The 15,216-nt window shown below is 34.6% G+C and overlaps 1 protein-coding gene across 1 annotated transcript in view; it reads right to left on the bottom strand.

Moving 5' to 3' along the window:
- Positions 1 to 1,642: 1,642 nt before the first annotated feature.
- Positions 1,643 to 15,216, bottom strand: part of LOC141836301 (uncharacterized) — a 53,693-nt gene continuing 40,119 nt past the window's right edge. The window contains exons 7-10 of the mRNA XM_074723761.1: positions 12,864 to 12,933; positions 6,796 to 6,919; positions 6,615 to 6,731; positions 1,643 to 1,965 (exon numbers count right to left, since the gene is read on the bottom strand). Coding sequence (XP_074579862.1) covers positions 1,873 to 1,965; positions 6,615 to 6,731; positions 6,796 to 6,919; positions 12,864 to 12,933 — 404 coding nt within the window. The 3' untranslated portion in view covers positions 1,643 to 1,872. The remainder of the gene's footprint in view (positions 1,966 to 6,614; positions 6,732 to 6,795; positions 6,920 to 12,863; positions 12,934 to 15,216) is intronic.

Below are 15,216 nucleotides of genomic sequence, written 5' to 3'. Positions count from 1 at the left end.
GACCTGCTTTAACTTCCATCACTATCAAACACTTAATTCTCTATGGCAAGGTTGGACTTCCATCACTACCACCTATTGAACTTCTCCATTGTCAAGTATCTAATCGACTTTGACCTATTGGATAGTTGACTCATTCAAGCAATACATTGCTAAAAAATAAACATATTACTCAAACATCAAAATATATTCCTGACCTCCAATTCATACATGTGCCCTATGATACTTGTCCCATACATGGCTCTTTGGAACATGATTTACCCTATTAAAACATATGCCACATTCTCCACTATATATCCATGTATGCATATATATAAAATTTGAACACCTCACAAAAGTTCCATCCATAAAAAGTCCAGTTTAGTCTAACGAAAATTGTGTAATAGAGACTTCAACAACTAAAATAAATCAAATGTGAAATATAAAATTTGAGCACATCACAAAAGTTCCATCCACAGTTCCAGTTTGTATCAAATCAAACAAAAGTTTTCCCACTTGCAAACAGGCTGAAGAACTACACGAAAGGAAAGTGAAGATTGTAGAGATGGGTCAAAGGCTAGGCATTAAAATGACAACTATCTATGCAGAATTCTTAAAGCAAATGTAGTCATCTGGGTTGGCTGCTGCGTGCGCTTCCCGATTTACCCTGGTGGCTGATGGAAAACTTCCGTGGGACCGAACCGGTCACCTCCAGGAATTGAGTTAATGCGACTGACTGAGATTTATCATTTTTTCTTAAAGCAAATGTAATTTTATGATTAATACTAATTTTGATAGATCAACATATGCTATACTTATGCATATATTTGCATTTATAAGAATTTTATTTTTAGCTAAAATGTGATAATTTTAAAACTATCTTTAGATTGGAAGAAGTAGCAAGATAAAGAAGACACTCATAAGATGAAGCTCTGGAGAAATTATAAATTGATAGAGGATGAAAATTCTCCTCTATCTGAAACAATTTGTTTCACCATATTAAAAGTCACAGGAGGAAGAGAAATGAAATTCTCCAGTTTTCACAGTTTTAAGTCAACAAAAATAGTGAATGTTAGAGTTAACTCAATGAAGTGTAAATTAAAAGATAATATTAAATTAAGAAAGTTCTGATTTTCTTTGCAAGGACACTTACCATATTCTAACTTGCTTAGAAATACACAAGTGGCCTACAAGTTACACATGCCATCATATTATTAGCTATTAAAAATTTACTCTAAGAACATATTTGGCAATTAGAGATAGATAGATGAAATTTTGAGCTAAAGATTACTGATGAAATTTAGAATTTGAAGTCTAAGAGGCCGATATCGAGGCTAGACTCAAGAGGCATAAACATGAATTAAACAAGAATCACTTCGCTGATTAAGGAGAAGAATTAGATACTATCCGCCTAATAAAAGAGAGAGGCTATACCACAAACTCCGAAAGGAAAGAAAAAGGAGGCCAAGGAGCTATAACTCTGAATTGAAGTTTAAGGATGAAAATTTAGAAGGTTAGTCCAAGAGGTTTTAGACCCCAACAAAAGAGGAAGGCGGACATAAGATGTAGATTTGAAGTGAAGGTTGAGAATAAAACTTGGATGATCAGGCACAGAAGGGAGGCACTTACCAGTTAAATATCTGTAAATCAACTAAACATTCCGTCATGCACAAATGAAGTTTTATTAGGGGGGTTATTACCCAGCCGGAAGACATCCCCCAATAACATGTAATCAATTAACTAGAATTTACAGACTAAGAGCTTGCTTATGGTAGTTGGCATCATATTTACAGCCATTCAAACATGAAATGGAATAAAAAAGATGAGATTTCCAGCTTCAATAAAGTGGAAGGAAGGCTACATGAAATGGAAGTACCTGACCCATATAACAGAAAGCTAGCTACTAGAGTATGTCTGGAACAAGTAGCGCAAAATTTCTTTATAGTCACCCATTTGAATCCCGGTGTTAGGATCGACAAAATAAGGCACCTACAAATGCAAAAAAAAAAAAAAAAAAGCACATTTTCTTGCATTAGTATAGGCATTTTCAGAAATGCCGAGTACATTATGCAACATGTCATCTTGAATTAACAAGCGTATGCATTTTTGCCTACATGCGATGCACAGGTGTCAACTTTGAGAGACATATATGAGCACAAAATTACAACATTTTTATAGAATAATAATGTTTTAATTGTCTTTTTTTTTAATTTATCATCAAAATGGCGCCCTAATTAATGTTTTTTTTACCAAATTACCTTTCTAAACCCTCAGCAATCACATGCATCTCTAAAAAAAGTCAGATTGGTTATCAAGCCAACTTAACGTGACTAGGTAAACTCATGTAGCCATTTTGGTCAAAATTATCGCATGAATAATAAATTTTAAAAATAATAAATAGTAAAGTGATATAAATATTGTCATACAAAGGTTATAAATCTAAAAATAATTTTAAAAAAGTCACATCGTAATCTTAGTAATTTTGGTTCAAAATTATTACATGATCATTCTCTACTTAAAACTCAACATAGGAGTCAATGGAGTTTATTCATTTTTTTTTAAATTATCAAATGACTCAAAAATTATAGAGTAATAGTTTTAGCCAAACTTTCACATGTTTATTTTTGCTCAGAATTTGAAAGATGCACCTTAGTAAGCTATTGGAGTCCAACCATACATTCAGAGGGACCAAATGACTCAAAATAAGTCCAAAGGTCATTTTTATGCTCAAATTTTAAATTTGAATATATAGACACTCTAGAAAGTCATTAGAATCCAATCATGCTTTTAAAGTAACTATATGATCAAAAATAACAATGTAACATTTTTACTAAAAGATTATTTTCTACTAACAATTTGAATGTGAATGTACTGATGCACTCTAGGAGGGCATTAAAGTTCAATCAAGCTTACAAGAGACCAAATGACTCAAAACTAACTGTAGCAGTTTAACCATCTTTTTAACCGTTTTGGTCTACATAACCAAAGCTACTATATAAATCTAGCAATTTTACCATATGTCTAGTACTTTTGATCAAAATTGCTAGATCTATATAGCAATTTTAACTAGTCAAAATTGCTATACAAATGGTCAAAACTGCTACGTAGTCATTTTTGAATAATATAGTCACGTTAAAAGCATGGTTGAACTCCAATTCATTTACATATTCACATTAAAAAATGACCATGTATCGACTAAAACTGTTATATGATCAATTTTTAGTCATTTAATCATGAACTATAATGACCTACTTGAGTGTACCTAGATATTTAGTTTCAAAATTTGAGTAGAAAATAACCATGTTGCAGTTTTAATCAACTAGATAGAGTCGGCTATATAGATTTTCTTACATTATTGGATTTTATCTTTTATTATATCATCATCTATATTCAAATAAATTTTATCTTATTTTATCGTTGTAAATCAAATCTTCTTTGATCTTCCTCTTCCTCATTTAATGTGTGTATTTGTCATAATTTCACATTGTCTAACTGGAGTATTTATTGATAGTATATGTCTGTAATATCTTAAACGTGTCTCTCGAAATTTTCTCTCAATAGGTGCAACCTCACTTTCTCTCTAATGTTCTCATTTCTTATCTTGTCCATCTTCATATGTATGCACATCCACTTTAACATCTTTATCTCTACGACTCTCATCTTTTACTCATGTTCTCGAGTCAACCCTAATTCATCCCAATATAACATAACAAGTCTAACCGTCATTTTGTAAAACTATCCTTTAAGTTTTAGAGGTACTTTATAATCAAGGTTTAAAATATCGAGCTGTGCCGGAGTTTCGGTCCCGGACCGGAATGATACAGTTTCGGTACCGTATCATACCGTGCCGGTATAGTTTCGGTATTTTTAAAATATAAAATATATTAATTAAAATAAAAAAATTAATCAAAATATTTAAAAATAAAAAATAATTTTTTGGATAATTTTATAGGTTTTAATAAAGTCTATTTAAATTATCCCGAATTATAACTTTGAACTATAGTTAGGAATTAATTATTAAAACATAATTAAACCCTAAGTTAAAAAAAAAAAATCGCACGATCGATACGCGCGGCCCATGCGCAGAGCGTCGCCAGCCCCGGGCGGCGCCTCTGGCGGTGTCGCCGATCCCGGGCGGGGCCTCCACCGGCGTCGCCGGGCTCGAGTTGCGCCTCCGGTGGCGTTGCCGAGGCCACGCAGCGCCTCCGGAGGCGTCGTCGAGCCCGGGCGACGCCTCCGGAGGCATTCCCCGATCGGAATTTTTGTGTCGACGCTGTGCCGGTGCCTCAGTGGAACGAAATTTTTCGCCCATATCTGGCGATACGGCTCGAAATTTTAATCCTTGTTTATAATCACAAAAAAAACACTCAATATCAAGTTGAATAACTTTGTAAGACATTAATACCCTGCTTTCCTAAATAATTCCGCATCTCTATCAAAATATCATTTGATCCAACCATATTTTCATTTTGCATCATATTTAAAGCATGTTTTACTTCTAAAGTTTGAATTATACGATAAAAATTTAATTTCTATACTCTTCTGACCTTTTTAATTAATTAAGTTGGTCATCTAAACCTTCGTTAAAAAGTTAATGAAAACATCTCTTTCATTGCTTTTTTTATTTCCTTATCATTCACTAATACCCTATTGCATTCATCTTTAATGTATTTTATTTGGGTAAGATCTCTTATCTTCTTCTCTCTCACTTTAACTATTTTATAAATGTCTCTTTCCCCTTCTTTTGTATCCAATTGTCGATATAAACATTCGAAAGTTTTATTCTTGTCTTCACTCACCACTTTCTTTGCTATTACATACATTTTTTAAAAAAAATTTTCCATTCTTATAAGTGAATAATAACTTATCAATTGTTCGTTTTGCTTCACTTTCTCTTATACTTTCTCATTCCGGCATCAAAATTCTTTACTTGGTGATGCACGTCCTTTTGACTCACCAAGTCTGCTCTTGATCATCATTTTCAAATTTAATATCTTCTTATCCCGTATCGTATTTAAGTCACCATATATTTCTCCTAATACTTGAGCTTCTGTCCTCTTTTAAATATATTTTGTTTCCTATCTTTTAACTTCCACCACTTGATTTTAGGAGTCATGCAAGTCTTCCTTCTATTGGTGTTATGCTTGAAGCGCATATGTAAAACTACTAACCTATGTTGGGTAGTAAGTTTTCTCCAGAAATGACTTTACAATCTTTACAAAAGTTTCCATCATTCTTTCTGATTATAAGAAAATCAATTTGTGATTTATTATTTTTACTTTTGAATGTAACCAAATGTTCTTCTCTTTTTTTGAAAAATGTATTAGCTATTATAAGTTCATATAATATTGCAAAATCTAATATAGTTTTTTCTTTTTCATTTCGTATTATAAAACTATAACCCCCACTCACCCTATCATATTCCTCATTTCTTGCTCTATATGCCCATTTAGATCTATTAAAATCATCTCATTTGCCAAAATTTTTTGCACTACCTCATGTAGGTTTTCTGAAAACATATATTTGGTGTCTTTATTTAATCCTATTTGAGATGCATATATGCTAATTACATTAATAGTTTCTTTCGCTACCACTATCTTAAGAGTTATAATTTTATCTCTCTTTCTAATTGCTTCTACTACTTCATTCTTTAACAAACTATTTATAATAATCATTACTTTATTTCTTATTTTACTCCTTTCCTATGTACCATAACTTAAAATTCGAGTTCATCGTTACCTTCTCTCCTACTCATTTTGTCTCTTATAAACATAAAATATTAATTCTTCTCTTAATCATCGTATCTACTACATTCATTGCTTTACCTATGAGCATTGCTATGTTCTATGTTCCAAATCTAAGACGATTAATATTCCTATAATATTTATTTTTATCCAATCTATAATATGAGAATTCTTGCATATTTAACACCACTCAAATTTTCATGAAAATGTAACGGTCCTTAGGAGACATTACAGTAGGAATAACCTAAGATTAGCATTGCATTCCTTCCGAGGAACAACTTAACAGTAGCACAACAGTTTGATGAATCCATTTATTATACATTTACATGTGTTTGATGCTGCCTAACATCGTTACACAACCCTCAACCTTTTTCATCCGAATTTAAGACAAACTTTTAGTAATTTTTAACTTATAATTCATGTAGTGTTTTTATAAAAAAAATGTCACAATTTATACCATTTTACTCTCCAATATTTTTTTAAAAAATATTTTTTTTTTATTTTTTTAAAAATTCCAACTCATGTAATAGGATTGACCAAAACTACTACATGGGTTTGCTTAGGCACAAGTGTCAAATCGGTTGAACTTATTTTAGATGGGTAGGTGAAGGTGCAATGGATTTCAAAAAAGATAAATTTGGCAGAAAACATTGAATGGGTGTCCTTGTGATGTATATAAAAAATGGGTGCTCCTTTGATGATTTTGTAAAGAAGGGACATCATTTTGATTTTTGCCCAACATGTCCATATCTTGTATTTCAAATAAACCATTAAGTATATATCATGGCACGACTAGCTCAAACTAACTAGTATTGATAAAAGAATATTCTCATACTAACACACCTAAAGTATACTAGTAATGATAAGTTGAATAAATGGTCCTTGGCGGCTTACCTCTTGTGAACCATACATCTGCAAAAGGTGCTTCAATTTTGCTGAGCCCTCTCCGACGTTATGAAGAATGTATGGAATTTCCAACTCACATAGTGCTTCCCGTATGATTCTTGAATACTACATAAAATATAAATTACTTTAGCAAAAAGATGCAAACATTGGAATATCAAACCAAACTTACCATATTGTTCTCATATGAAAAAAGTTCCAATTTTAGGGAAGGTTGTGTTCCTGCTGCATTTTTCCACAATGTCATTCCTCTACCAGCCCGGAGAAGAGTAGGTACCCATCCAGTAAACATAGTGCTGCACCTCTCAAAGAAGGATAATCAAATTAATAATAAATTAATAAGTACATATTATGATACTATTTTAAAGTAAATAATCTGATACAGTCTAATTACCATGATACCAATTCAATTAAAATAAGCCCAGTCCTGCTTTACAACGCATAGTAATGAACAGTCAACAAAATGAATTGCATAGGTTGAACACTTAAGCCTACAAATAAATGTCATTATTTTCTTTTCTAGTATCATGATATAAGTTGAAGAAGAGCTTCGGTGCAATGATAAAATTGTCACCGTGTAACTTGGAGATCACGAATTCGAGATTCGGAAACAACCTCTTGCAAAGCGGGGTAAGGTTGTCTATAATAGATCATTCCTCGGGACCCCACATTGAGGGAAGCTTCATACACCAAATTTCCCTTTTTATCATGATATAAGTTGAAGATTACATTAAAATATAATGTGAGTCCTTGAATCCTATTTGGATTGTTAAACTAGCATTGATCCTCCAAATGCCTTGCAACATATTCTCAGGTTGTCCTTGTTGAGGACCTACTTGAAATATGTACAAAGGTATATTTTCATCTCTGGTAAAACAGGGTAAGGCTACTCGGAAACAACCTCTTACAAAACAGGATAAGACTGTCTATAATAGACCATTCCCCGAAACTCCGCATTGACGGGAACTTCATACACTAGGCTGCCCTTTTTATCATAATATAAATTGAAGATTACATTAAAATATAATGTGAGTCCTTGAATCCTATTTGGATTGTTAAATTAGTGTTGACCTCTAAATGCCTTGCAACATATTCTCAAGTTGTCCTTGTTGAGGACCTACTTGAAATATATGTACAAAGGTCTATTCATCTCTTGTACATTCTCAGGTAAATATTGTGTGTTTATATATATCAATAAGGAATATTATGAAAACAACCTTACTATTAAACATGTCACATATTTACACTTAAGCCTGTTAGTTCAAATATATTGTGGCAATCCAACTTCGTACAAGCGTACTCAATTGTAAATTCTTTAAAAATTTAGCAAGTCTACTAAACGAAGTTCAGATCTCATTGGATATTGCATTTTTTCTATGATGAAGTGACAATCAATCTCTCTGTGTTATCCTTTTTGTCAAACACTGATTTTGGGTGCATCATATCATGATTGTCACAGTAGAGCTTTATTGGTTCAATAGGGCTATAGTCTAGCTTGATTATCAATTGCTTAACCTAAATGAGGCTCTATTCTCCCTTTATACTTTATACTTTCAAAACTCTACTTCTTACTTGATTACCTCCCAAAAGAATGCAATAGTCAGAAGTGGATCGTCTGTTTGAAGGACTGGCCCAATCTACAGCAAAGTATCCCAAATCATAAAAACGAAACTTTTCCCTATACTGTAAAATTCTTAAGGCTGCTACCCAACGATAATGGCATGGGATCTCTCAAAAATTGACCGATCACAATAACTGCAAATAATATGTCAGCTAGTGTAACTTAACACTGACAATCTAGGCAAAAGATTAACAAGTGGCTACAATAGAATAACTAGAACTATAATCATTATTCTCAGTTGTAATAGGATAGCTAATTCAGCTCGTGGTGGATAAAATTATCACATGCTTCAGAAAATAAATGATCAGTGTAAATTTCAGAAACTATATATATTCTGGACTCATCTCATAGAATTGCTAAACTAACTTATCCTTGGAATCATAAATCATGAGAACATAAATCCCACTACAAAAAAATAGTAGATTAGCGAGGAATTTTTGAGACGAATTATTTTCGTCGCCAATTGACAACGAATTTTGGGACGAATCCAATTTTTGTCGCAAATCCGCAACAAAATTTGCGACAAAACAATATTAGTTGTCAATTTAGCAACAAAATAAATTCGTCGCAATCCAACAGTTCGTCGCTAAATTCGTCACAAATTTGCAACGAATAAATTATTCGTCGCAATTTGGCGACGAATTATTTTTTCGTCACCAAAAATACACCACTGTGTAGAATCTCGTCAAAAAAGGCGACGAACGCGACGAACGAAGAATTCATCATCGAAATTGGCAACGAATATCGTGTTCGTTGCCAATTTTGGTGATGAAAAATTGGCGACGAAAACTCTATTCGTCGCCAAATTGGCGACGAACAGCGAGTTTCGTCGCCAAAATTGGCGATGAAAACTCTATTCGTCGCCAAATTGGCGACGAACGGAGAATTCATCGCCAAATTGGCGACGAAACTCGCTGTTCGTCGCCAATTCGGCGACGAATAGAGTTTTCGTCGCCAATTCGGCGACGAACGATAAATTCGTCGTCGAATTGGCGACGAATTTGGCGACGAATATTTTTCGTCGCCAAAAACTTATTAAACCCTAGATCCGACTTTTTCCCTTCACACGAACGCGACTTTCTCTTTTCCCTTGCGCCGCAGCTCGCCCTCTCTCGCTCGCCTCTCGTCCGATCTTGCTGATTTCTCTCCAAAATCTTTCCTCCTCACGTGGTAAGCTTCCTCCTTCCTTCTTCCTCCTTTCTTCTTCGTTGCCATATTGGTTTTCGACATCGGACCTGGCCCTGGACGACGGCGGGCGGCATCGCCCTGGCGGCGGGCGAGCACTGGCGGGCTGGCGCTCCCTGGCACTGGGCGGTGTCGGGCGGCGATGCCTAGCCCTGGTTGGCGCTCCCTGGTGCTGGGCGGCGCTGGAATGGCCAATAGATTTGCTGACAATTTTGTGAATTTGGTTGATTCTTTCATTCCATAAGATTAAAATATCCAATAGATTTGCTGACATTAACCTGGATTTCCAGAATACGGTAGCAAGCAAACCAGAATAAATGATACTTGCATGATGGAGAAGAAATCCATCAGTCAGAGCATGTCTAAGTTTTCCACTTTATTGATATAGCATGGTATTCAATATCCAAAAGTTCATCCACAGTATCCTACCTCCAATTTGTTTTGTATGAATTTGCTAGTTTGGATCTATACTAACAACAACTACAAGTGATCAAGATATAGATTCTTTCATGCAAGAAGTAGTGAAGACTATATGGGATACATTGATATATGATAGTTAGTCATTACCAACGTAAATGAGTATCATCAACTTTTTATTCTACCTTAATAGTAAGGTTATATTTCACAAGTTTAATAGACGCTTATACATATATAATCTAATAGATAGTGTAGCGTAAGAAATTATTGTAAAACACAATGTGGATAGTTGTTTATTGAAACAATACCAACTTTAAGAAGGCGTAGGTGCTCCTAGAGTAAACACATCCTAGATTAACAAACTTAATCTTTGAAGAAGATAGGGGAAATGAGGTAATTGTTAGCTAGTTTCATTGTAACTGTCATTATAGATTAATGAAGAAATTGGTTTGATAGGGGATGCTATGACCTTGTGCTACTAGGCTTTTAACTTCCTGCTATTAAAGTCATTCTTCTTGAAAAAAAGGGCTGAATTCGAAAGGAAAAAATTCATTTGAATCCACATAGGCAATGCCAATTTATGCTGCCATTTATCAATTGGGATTCTGTCTTGTACAAACGTGACTTATATACCCTCAAAATGAGGGAAGGAAGAAAGTAATGCACTATCTAGGATTTTGCTATTAAGGATGATCAATACTACATTTTCTTCTTAAATTTACTTTCATCCATCGATATTGTTTGTTGACACAAAATGTCTTAGCTCTAGTAGTGCAAAGATAATTATTGGTGAACAAAGTCCAACTTAAGTTATCCTGAATAGGTTGCTGATTAGCTGTTTTTGATCTTGCTGATGAATCATAGGTAGCTAGCTGTTGGGATCTTTTTTCCCACATTAATTATGGTGTTGGCTATTCTTAGTTTAATTTGAATGTATTGGAAATTACAAAAGAAATGGTAAGAAGCATTCATGAGGAATATAGGTTGGTGATACAAGGTTGCCATAGTGTCCATGGTTTCATCTTTCAGAAAGATTTATATAACTGTTGTATATAAATTTGATGGTTGGCATTGCTGTATATAAATTTGATGGTTTTCCTTAAAAGTCTTTGCAATTTTGGTCTTTGGCTGGTTTACCTTCACCTCACTTCAACTATGTCAAAAATATTGAAGAATGATTACCACCTTTTCTATTTAACTACAGTGATCGGAATTACATGACATCTTTTATTTTTGTAAAAAAAAATGTCATGTAATTTCCTATCACTGTAGTTAAATAGATCAAGTAATGGCCTGCCGGGGCAATGACCATTACTATCCTTCCCTTAACTCCACTACATGGCATCTTTGAGGCCACAAGCCGTGGCTAGATAAACATCAACTCATATGCATGGACTGATGGTGATGAAAGAACACAATTTCCAGCACAGATATCTCTCTAAAGCTACTTCCTTTCACATGTCAAAAGATTATATTTTGGTTGCATCAAAATTGTTTTAGCCTTTTTATACTCACTTTGTCTGGTGTATGTTTTGTTTATGAAGGTCTCAGTGCACTTCAAGGTATAATGTGCACCCCTCACAGAGAACCAATTCAAGGGGATTATCAAGGATAACTACTATACACCTCAACACTTCTGGTTTGAGCTTGACCATTCTCAGACAAGAGCTTTAATTGAAACTTTTGTGCCTTTACCTTCATCCTCCGACACTAGAGGAGTTCCTATTACTCTAATCCAGAACAAAATGCTACCTGTTTCATTGACTAGCATCTTAAAGGCAACAACTAGCAGTAGATATACTTATGCCATGATACGTGGGTTGAAGAAGGATAATGATATGTCTAATGATTTCATTAGTCAGAAGGATAATGACTCTGGTTAAAGCATCCTATGGTACCATTGAAGAAACGAGCATGATGATTCTATTGCATCTTTTCTTGGTCCTGATTATCCCTCTTGACATTACATATATTGTATATGGATTTATATAACTGGATGTACTGGTTTGGATTTCATTATGTTGATATTGATGTTGTTCTGGAGTGATATTAATGTTTTTGATCATGATATGGATTGATATGTATATTTGTAGAGTGTGGATTGATATATATGGATATGGATGTTTGTGATTTCAATTTGTGTAAATTGATATATGATGTGGATGTGGATTGATATGTATATTAATTTGTAGAGTGTGGATTGACGATATATATGGATGTGGATGTTTGTGATTTCAATTTGTGTGAATTGATATGTGTATGTGGATGTGGATTGATATTAATATGTGTACAGGTTATTTGTAAAATTTGATTCGATCCGATTGGATCGTGTATTGTATCTATGAGATAATCAACAAATAAAGGGGTAGGAAAAAAAATTTTGATTTTGCGACGAAAATTATTTCGTCACCAAATTTCGTCCCCAAATTCGTCGTAGATTTGCGACGAAAATTGGATTCGTCACAAATCTACGACGAATTCTGCGACGAAAATGATTTCGTCCCAAAATTCATCCCCAAATTCGTCGTAGATTTGCGACGAAAATCGAATTCGTCAGCAAATCTGTGACAAAAATAATTCGTCGCAGATTTGCGACAAAATCGAATTCATCGCAAATCGGCGATGAAAATGATTCGTCGTAGATTTGCGACGAATTCGATTTTTGTCGCAAATCTACGACGAATTTGGGGACGAATTTTAGTTTTCGTCGCAAATATTGCAACGAAATGAGAAATTTTGTCGCCAAGCTTGGCGACGACTTTATAGCAACGAAAAATAATTTGTCGCAGAATATTTTACGACGAATTTTTTTTTAAAATTCATCATAAAATTCATCCCAAAATCAGTATTTTTTTGTAGTGTCATGTCTTCCAACTTTCTCAACATGGGCATGCAGATATAAAATACAAAATGTTACCATCTAGATGAATAACATAACTTTCTCAACATGGGCATGCAGATGTAAAATAAAAAATGCTACTATCTAAATGAATAACATAAAAAGTGCAGAGCGTTACCTCTCAAGGAGCCCAAACGTGGGTTTCCTTCCTTGACCATACTGCTGGAACAGGTATTTCACTATATCGCCTATACATAGACAACATTAACAAAAGGTTCTCAGACAAGCTGAATTTAGAAGACAGATTACACTCACATCTAGTTAAGGATTAATGTTTGCATGATTCTAAAAGTACAAACACAGATTATTTCATGGACTCAAATATTATTTAAAAAACAAACAGAAACTGAGATGGGCAGCGCTATCCTTCCAGTTAGACTTGCTCAACCAATGGTAAATTGTTTGCAGTATGTCTAATATCCAACACCCTCAGAGAACTTGTCCAGCTTTGAAACCCAAAACCAGAGCCTTCCTCATTTCTAGGGCCTTCTTCTGTTCTATTATAGGTGTCACCAAGGTTAAGGCATTACCCTTATCTTGTAGATTGAAGAATTTAATGCCATTTGGCCTTACAATGAATTCGACAGAGCTGTGGAAATTTCTACTAGAAGTTTTTAACCCCTGGAAGCTATTGTGCCAAACATGACAAGGGTTTGAGGCTATCAGGCAGACTTTGAGGGCCATAATCAAGGGACTTAGGACCCAGTTTCAGCCACAACATCTACCTCCGCTTACAAGTCTATGTTTCTCAGTTCCAATCCCTATTTGAGGTATTGTGGGTGTAATTGAAGGATCATAACTAGTTTTAATAGGCACCCATTTCAATGACAAAGAGGTGCTCCAGGCATAGTTTCAAGTGTCGATCAATATCAGTGAACATGGAGGAAACATATCGTATCAAATATCTACCAATATTGATATTGTGCCGACACTGGTAATACATAAAAAGGAACTAATAATGCAGAAAAAGAAATGTCTTGGAGAATAATGCAAGCTTGGCACATCTTTTAAATTAACGAACATTTGGTTGTTTAGGAATTGTCACATTTTTTCTTTTGGTAATAATGAGGATAATTCTAATCCCAATTAGAGGATAACGTGGTTTCCTAATTTAGATTATTTATTTTATTGTCTGTTTTAGAGTTGGATTTATAAAAGAGGTTTAGAATCCTGCAATTTAGGATCTTTCAGATAATGATAATCAAGTTCATTTCTTTGTGTGAGAGTTCCTGTGTTAGGTTTGTTCATCGTTCGTCTATTGTGCTAGATCAAATGGTATCAAAGTTGAATCTTGGTTCAATTCAATATCTCCTTCGCCCCCTCTCCATCCTTGTCACTCACTTCCCCAACCCACTTGTCTGCCATCTTCATTATTCCTCTCTACCACAACTCCACTCATGCCTCCATTTGCATCTTCTTTTCATCGCGCATAAGCTCTAAAAATCCTCATGTTCTTCACTGTGCCAAGGAACCTGCTGCAGCAGATTTCCCTTTTATGTGTCAACACCATCTGCCTCCTCGGAAATCTCCCCCGATGCTGGTTACATCCAGTGCTTCCTCGACGTCACACATCTCTGCCTAGTACTGATTCTCTACCCAACGCTACCTCCACCTGACCAGATCGCTGCAGGCATCTACTGCTCAAACCTTCCTCAGCACTGGGAAGTTATGTGGGACCTAGATTAAGTTATCATCTGATGTCCATCCACAGACTAATGGACAAAGCTTGTCAACCAGTCTAGAAAACTTACTAAGATGTTTAGTGGATGAAAATCAAATATTTGAGATTCAATTTTGCCACTTATTAAAATTACTTACATAATTTGATAAACCAATCTACAGGTCATAGCCTATTCGAAATCGTGTATGAGTCGAAAGCTCATCAACCTATTAACCTTATCTCCTTACCTACCACCTCCCATTCAATTGGATCAATTAAGAGTTCTATTCTAAGATTGGCACCGATGTCAGGAGGAAAATCACACTGAGAAATAAGGCATATAAAATTCAAGCTAATCCTCATCATAAATTTAAGGACTATAATGTAGGGGACTATATGTTTGCCCACATTCACCCTAAATATTATCCTAAAAACACCTTTGAAAAGATTTATACTCACTCTTCTAGTTTATTCTAAATCGTGAGACAATCTAAGTATAATGCATATGTTGTTAACTTGCCTACTAACTTAAACTTCAGTTCAATTTTCAATGTTGGGAACTTATATCATATTAGGGAACATTAGAGTTTTTCTCTGTTTATTGATTTCCATACAGGTCATATGCCAATAGTGTCAACTCCTTTGCCCCCATCCATAACACAACCTTCACGTCAGATTAAGTGGGTTGGGAACTCCAAGACGGTGATATCTCCAAATGGAAGCACCCACTAGTACCAAGTCCAATGGAAAGGGCTTCCATAGATTGAAGAAGCATCATCGAGAATGTGTTTCAATGGCTTACTGATATATT

The sequence above is a fragment of the Curcuma longa genome, chromosome 10 (assembly GCF_044706935.1).
Source record: "Curcuma longa cultivar G26 ecotype Majalengka, Jawa Barat chromosome 10, ITB_CL_G26_1.1, whole genome shotgun sequence".
NCBI classification, from domain to species: Eukaryota; Viridiplantae; Streptophyta; class Magnoliopsida; order Zingiberales; family Zingiberaceae; genus Curcuma; species Curcuma longa.
Note: the sequence above shows the minus strand (reverse complement) of the source record. Positions and strands in the feature narration are given on the sequence as shown.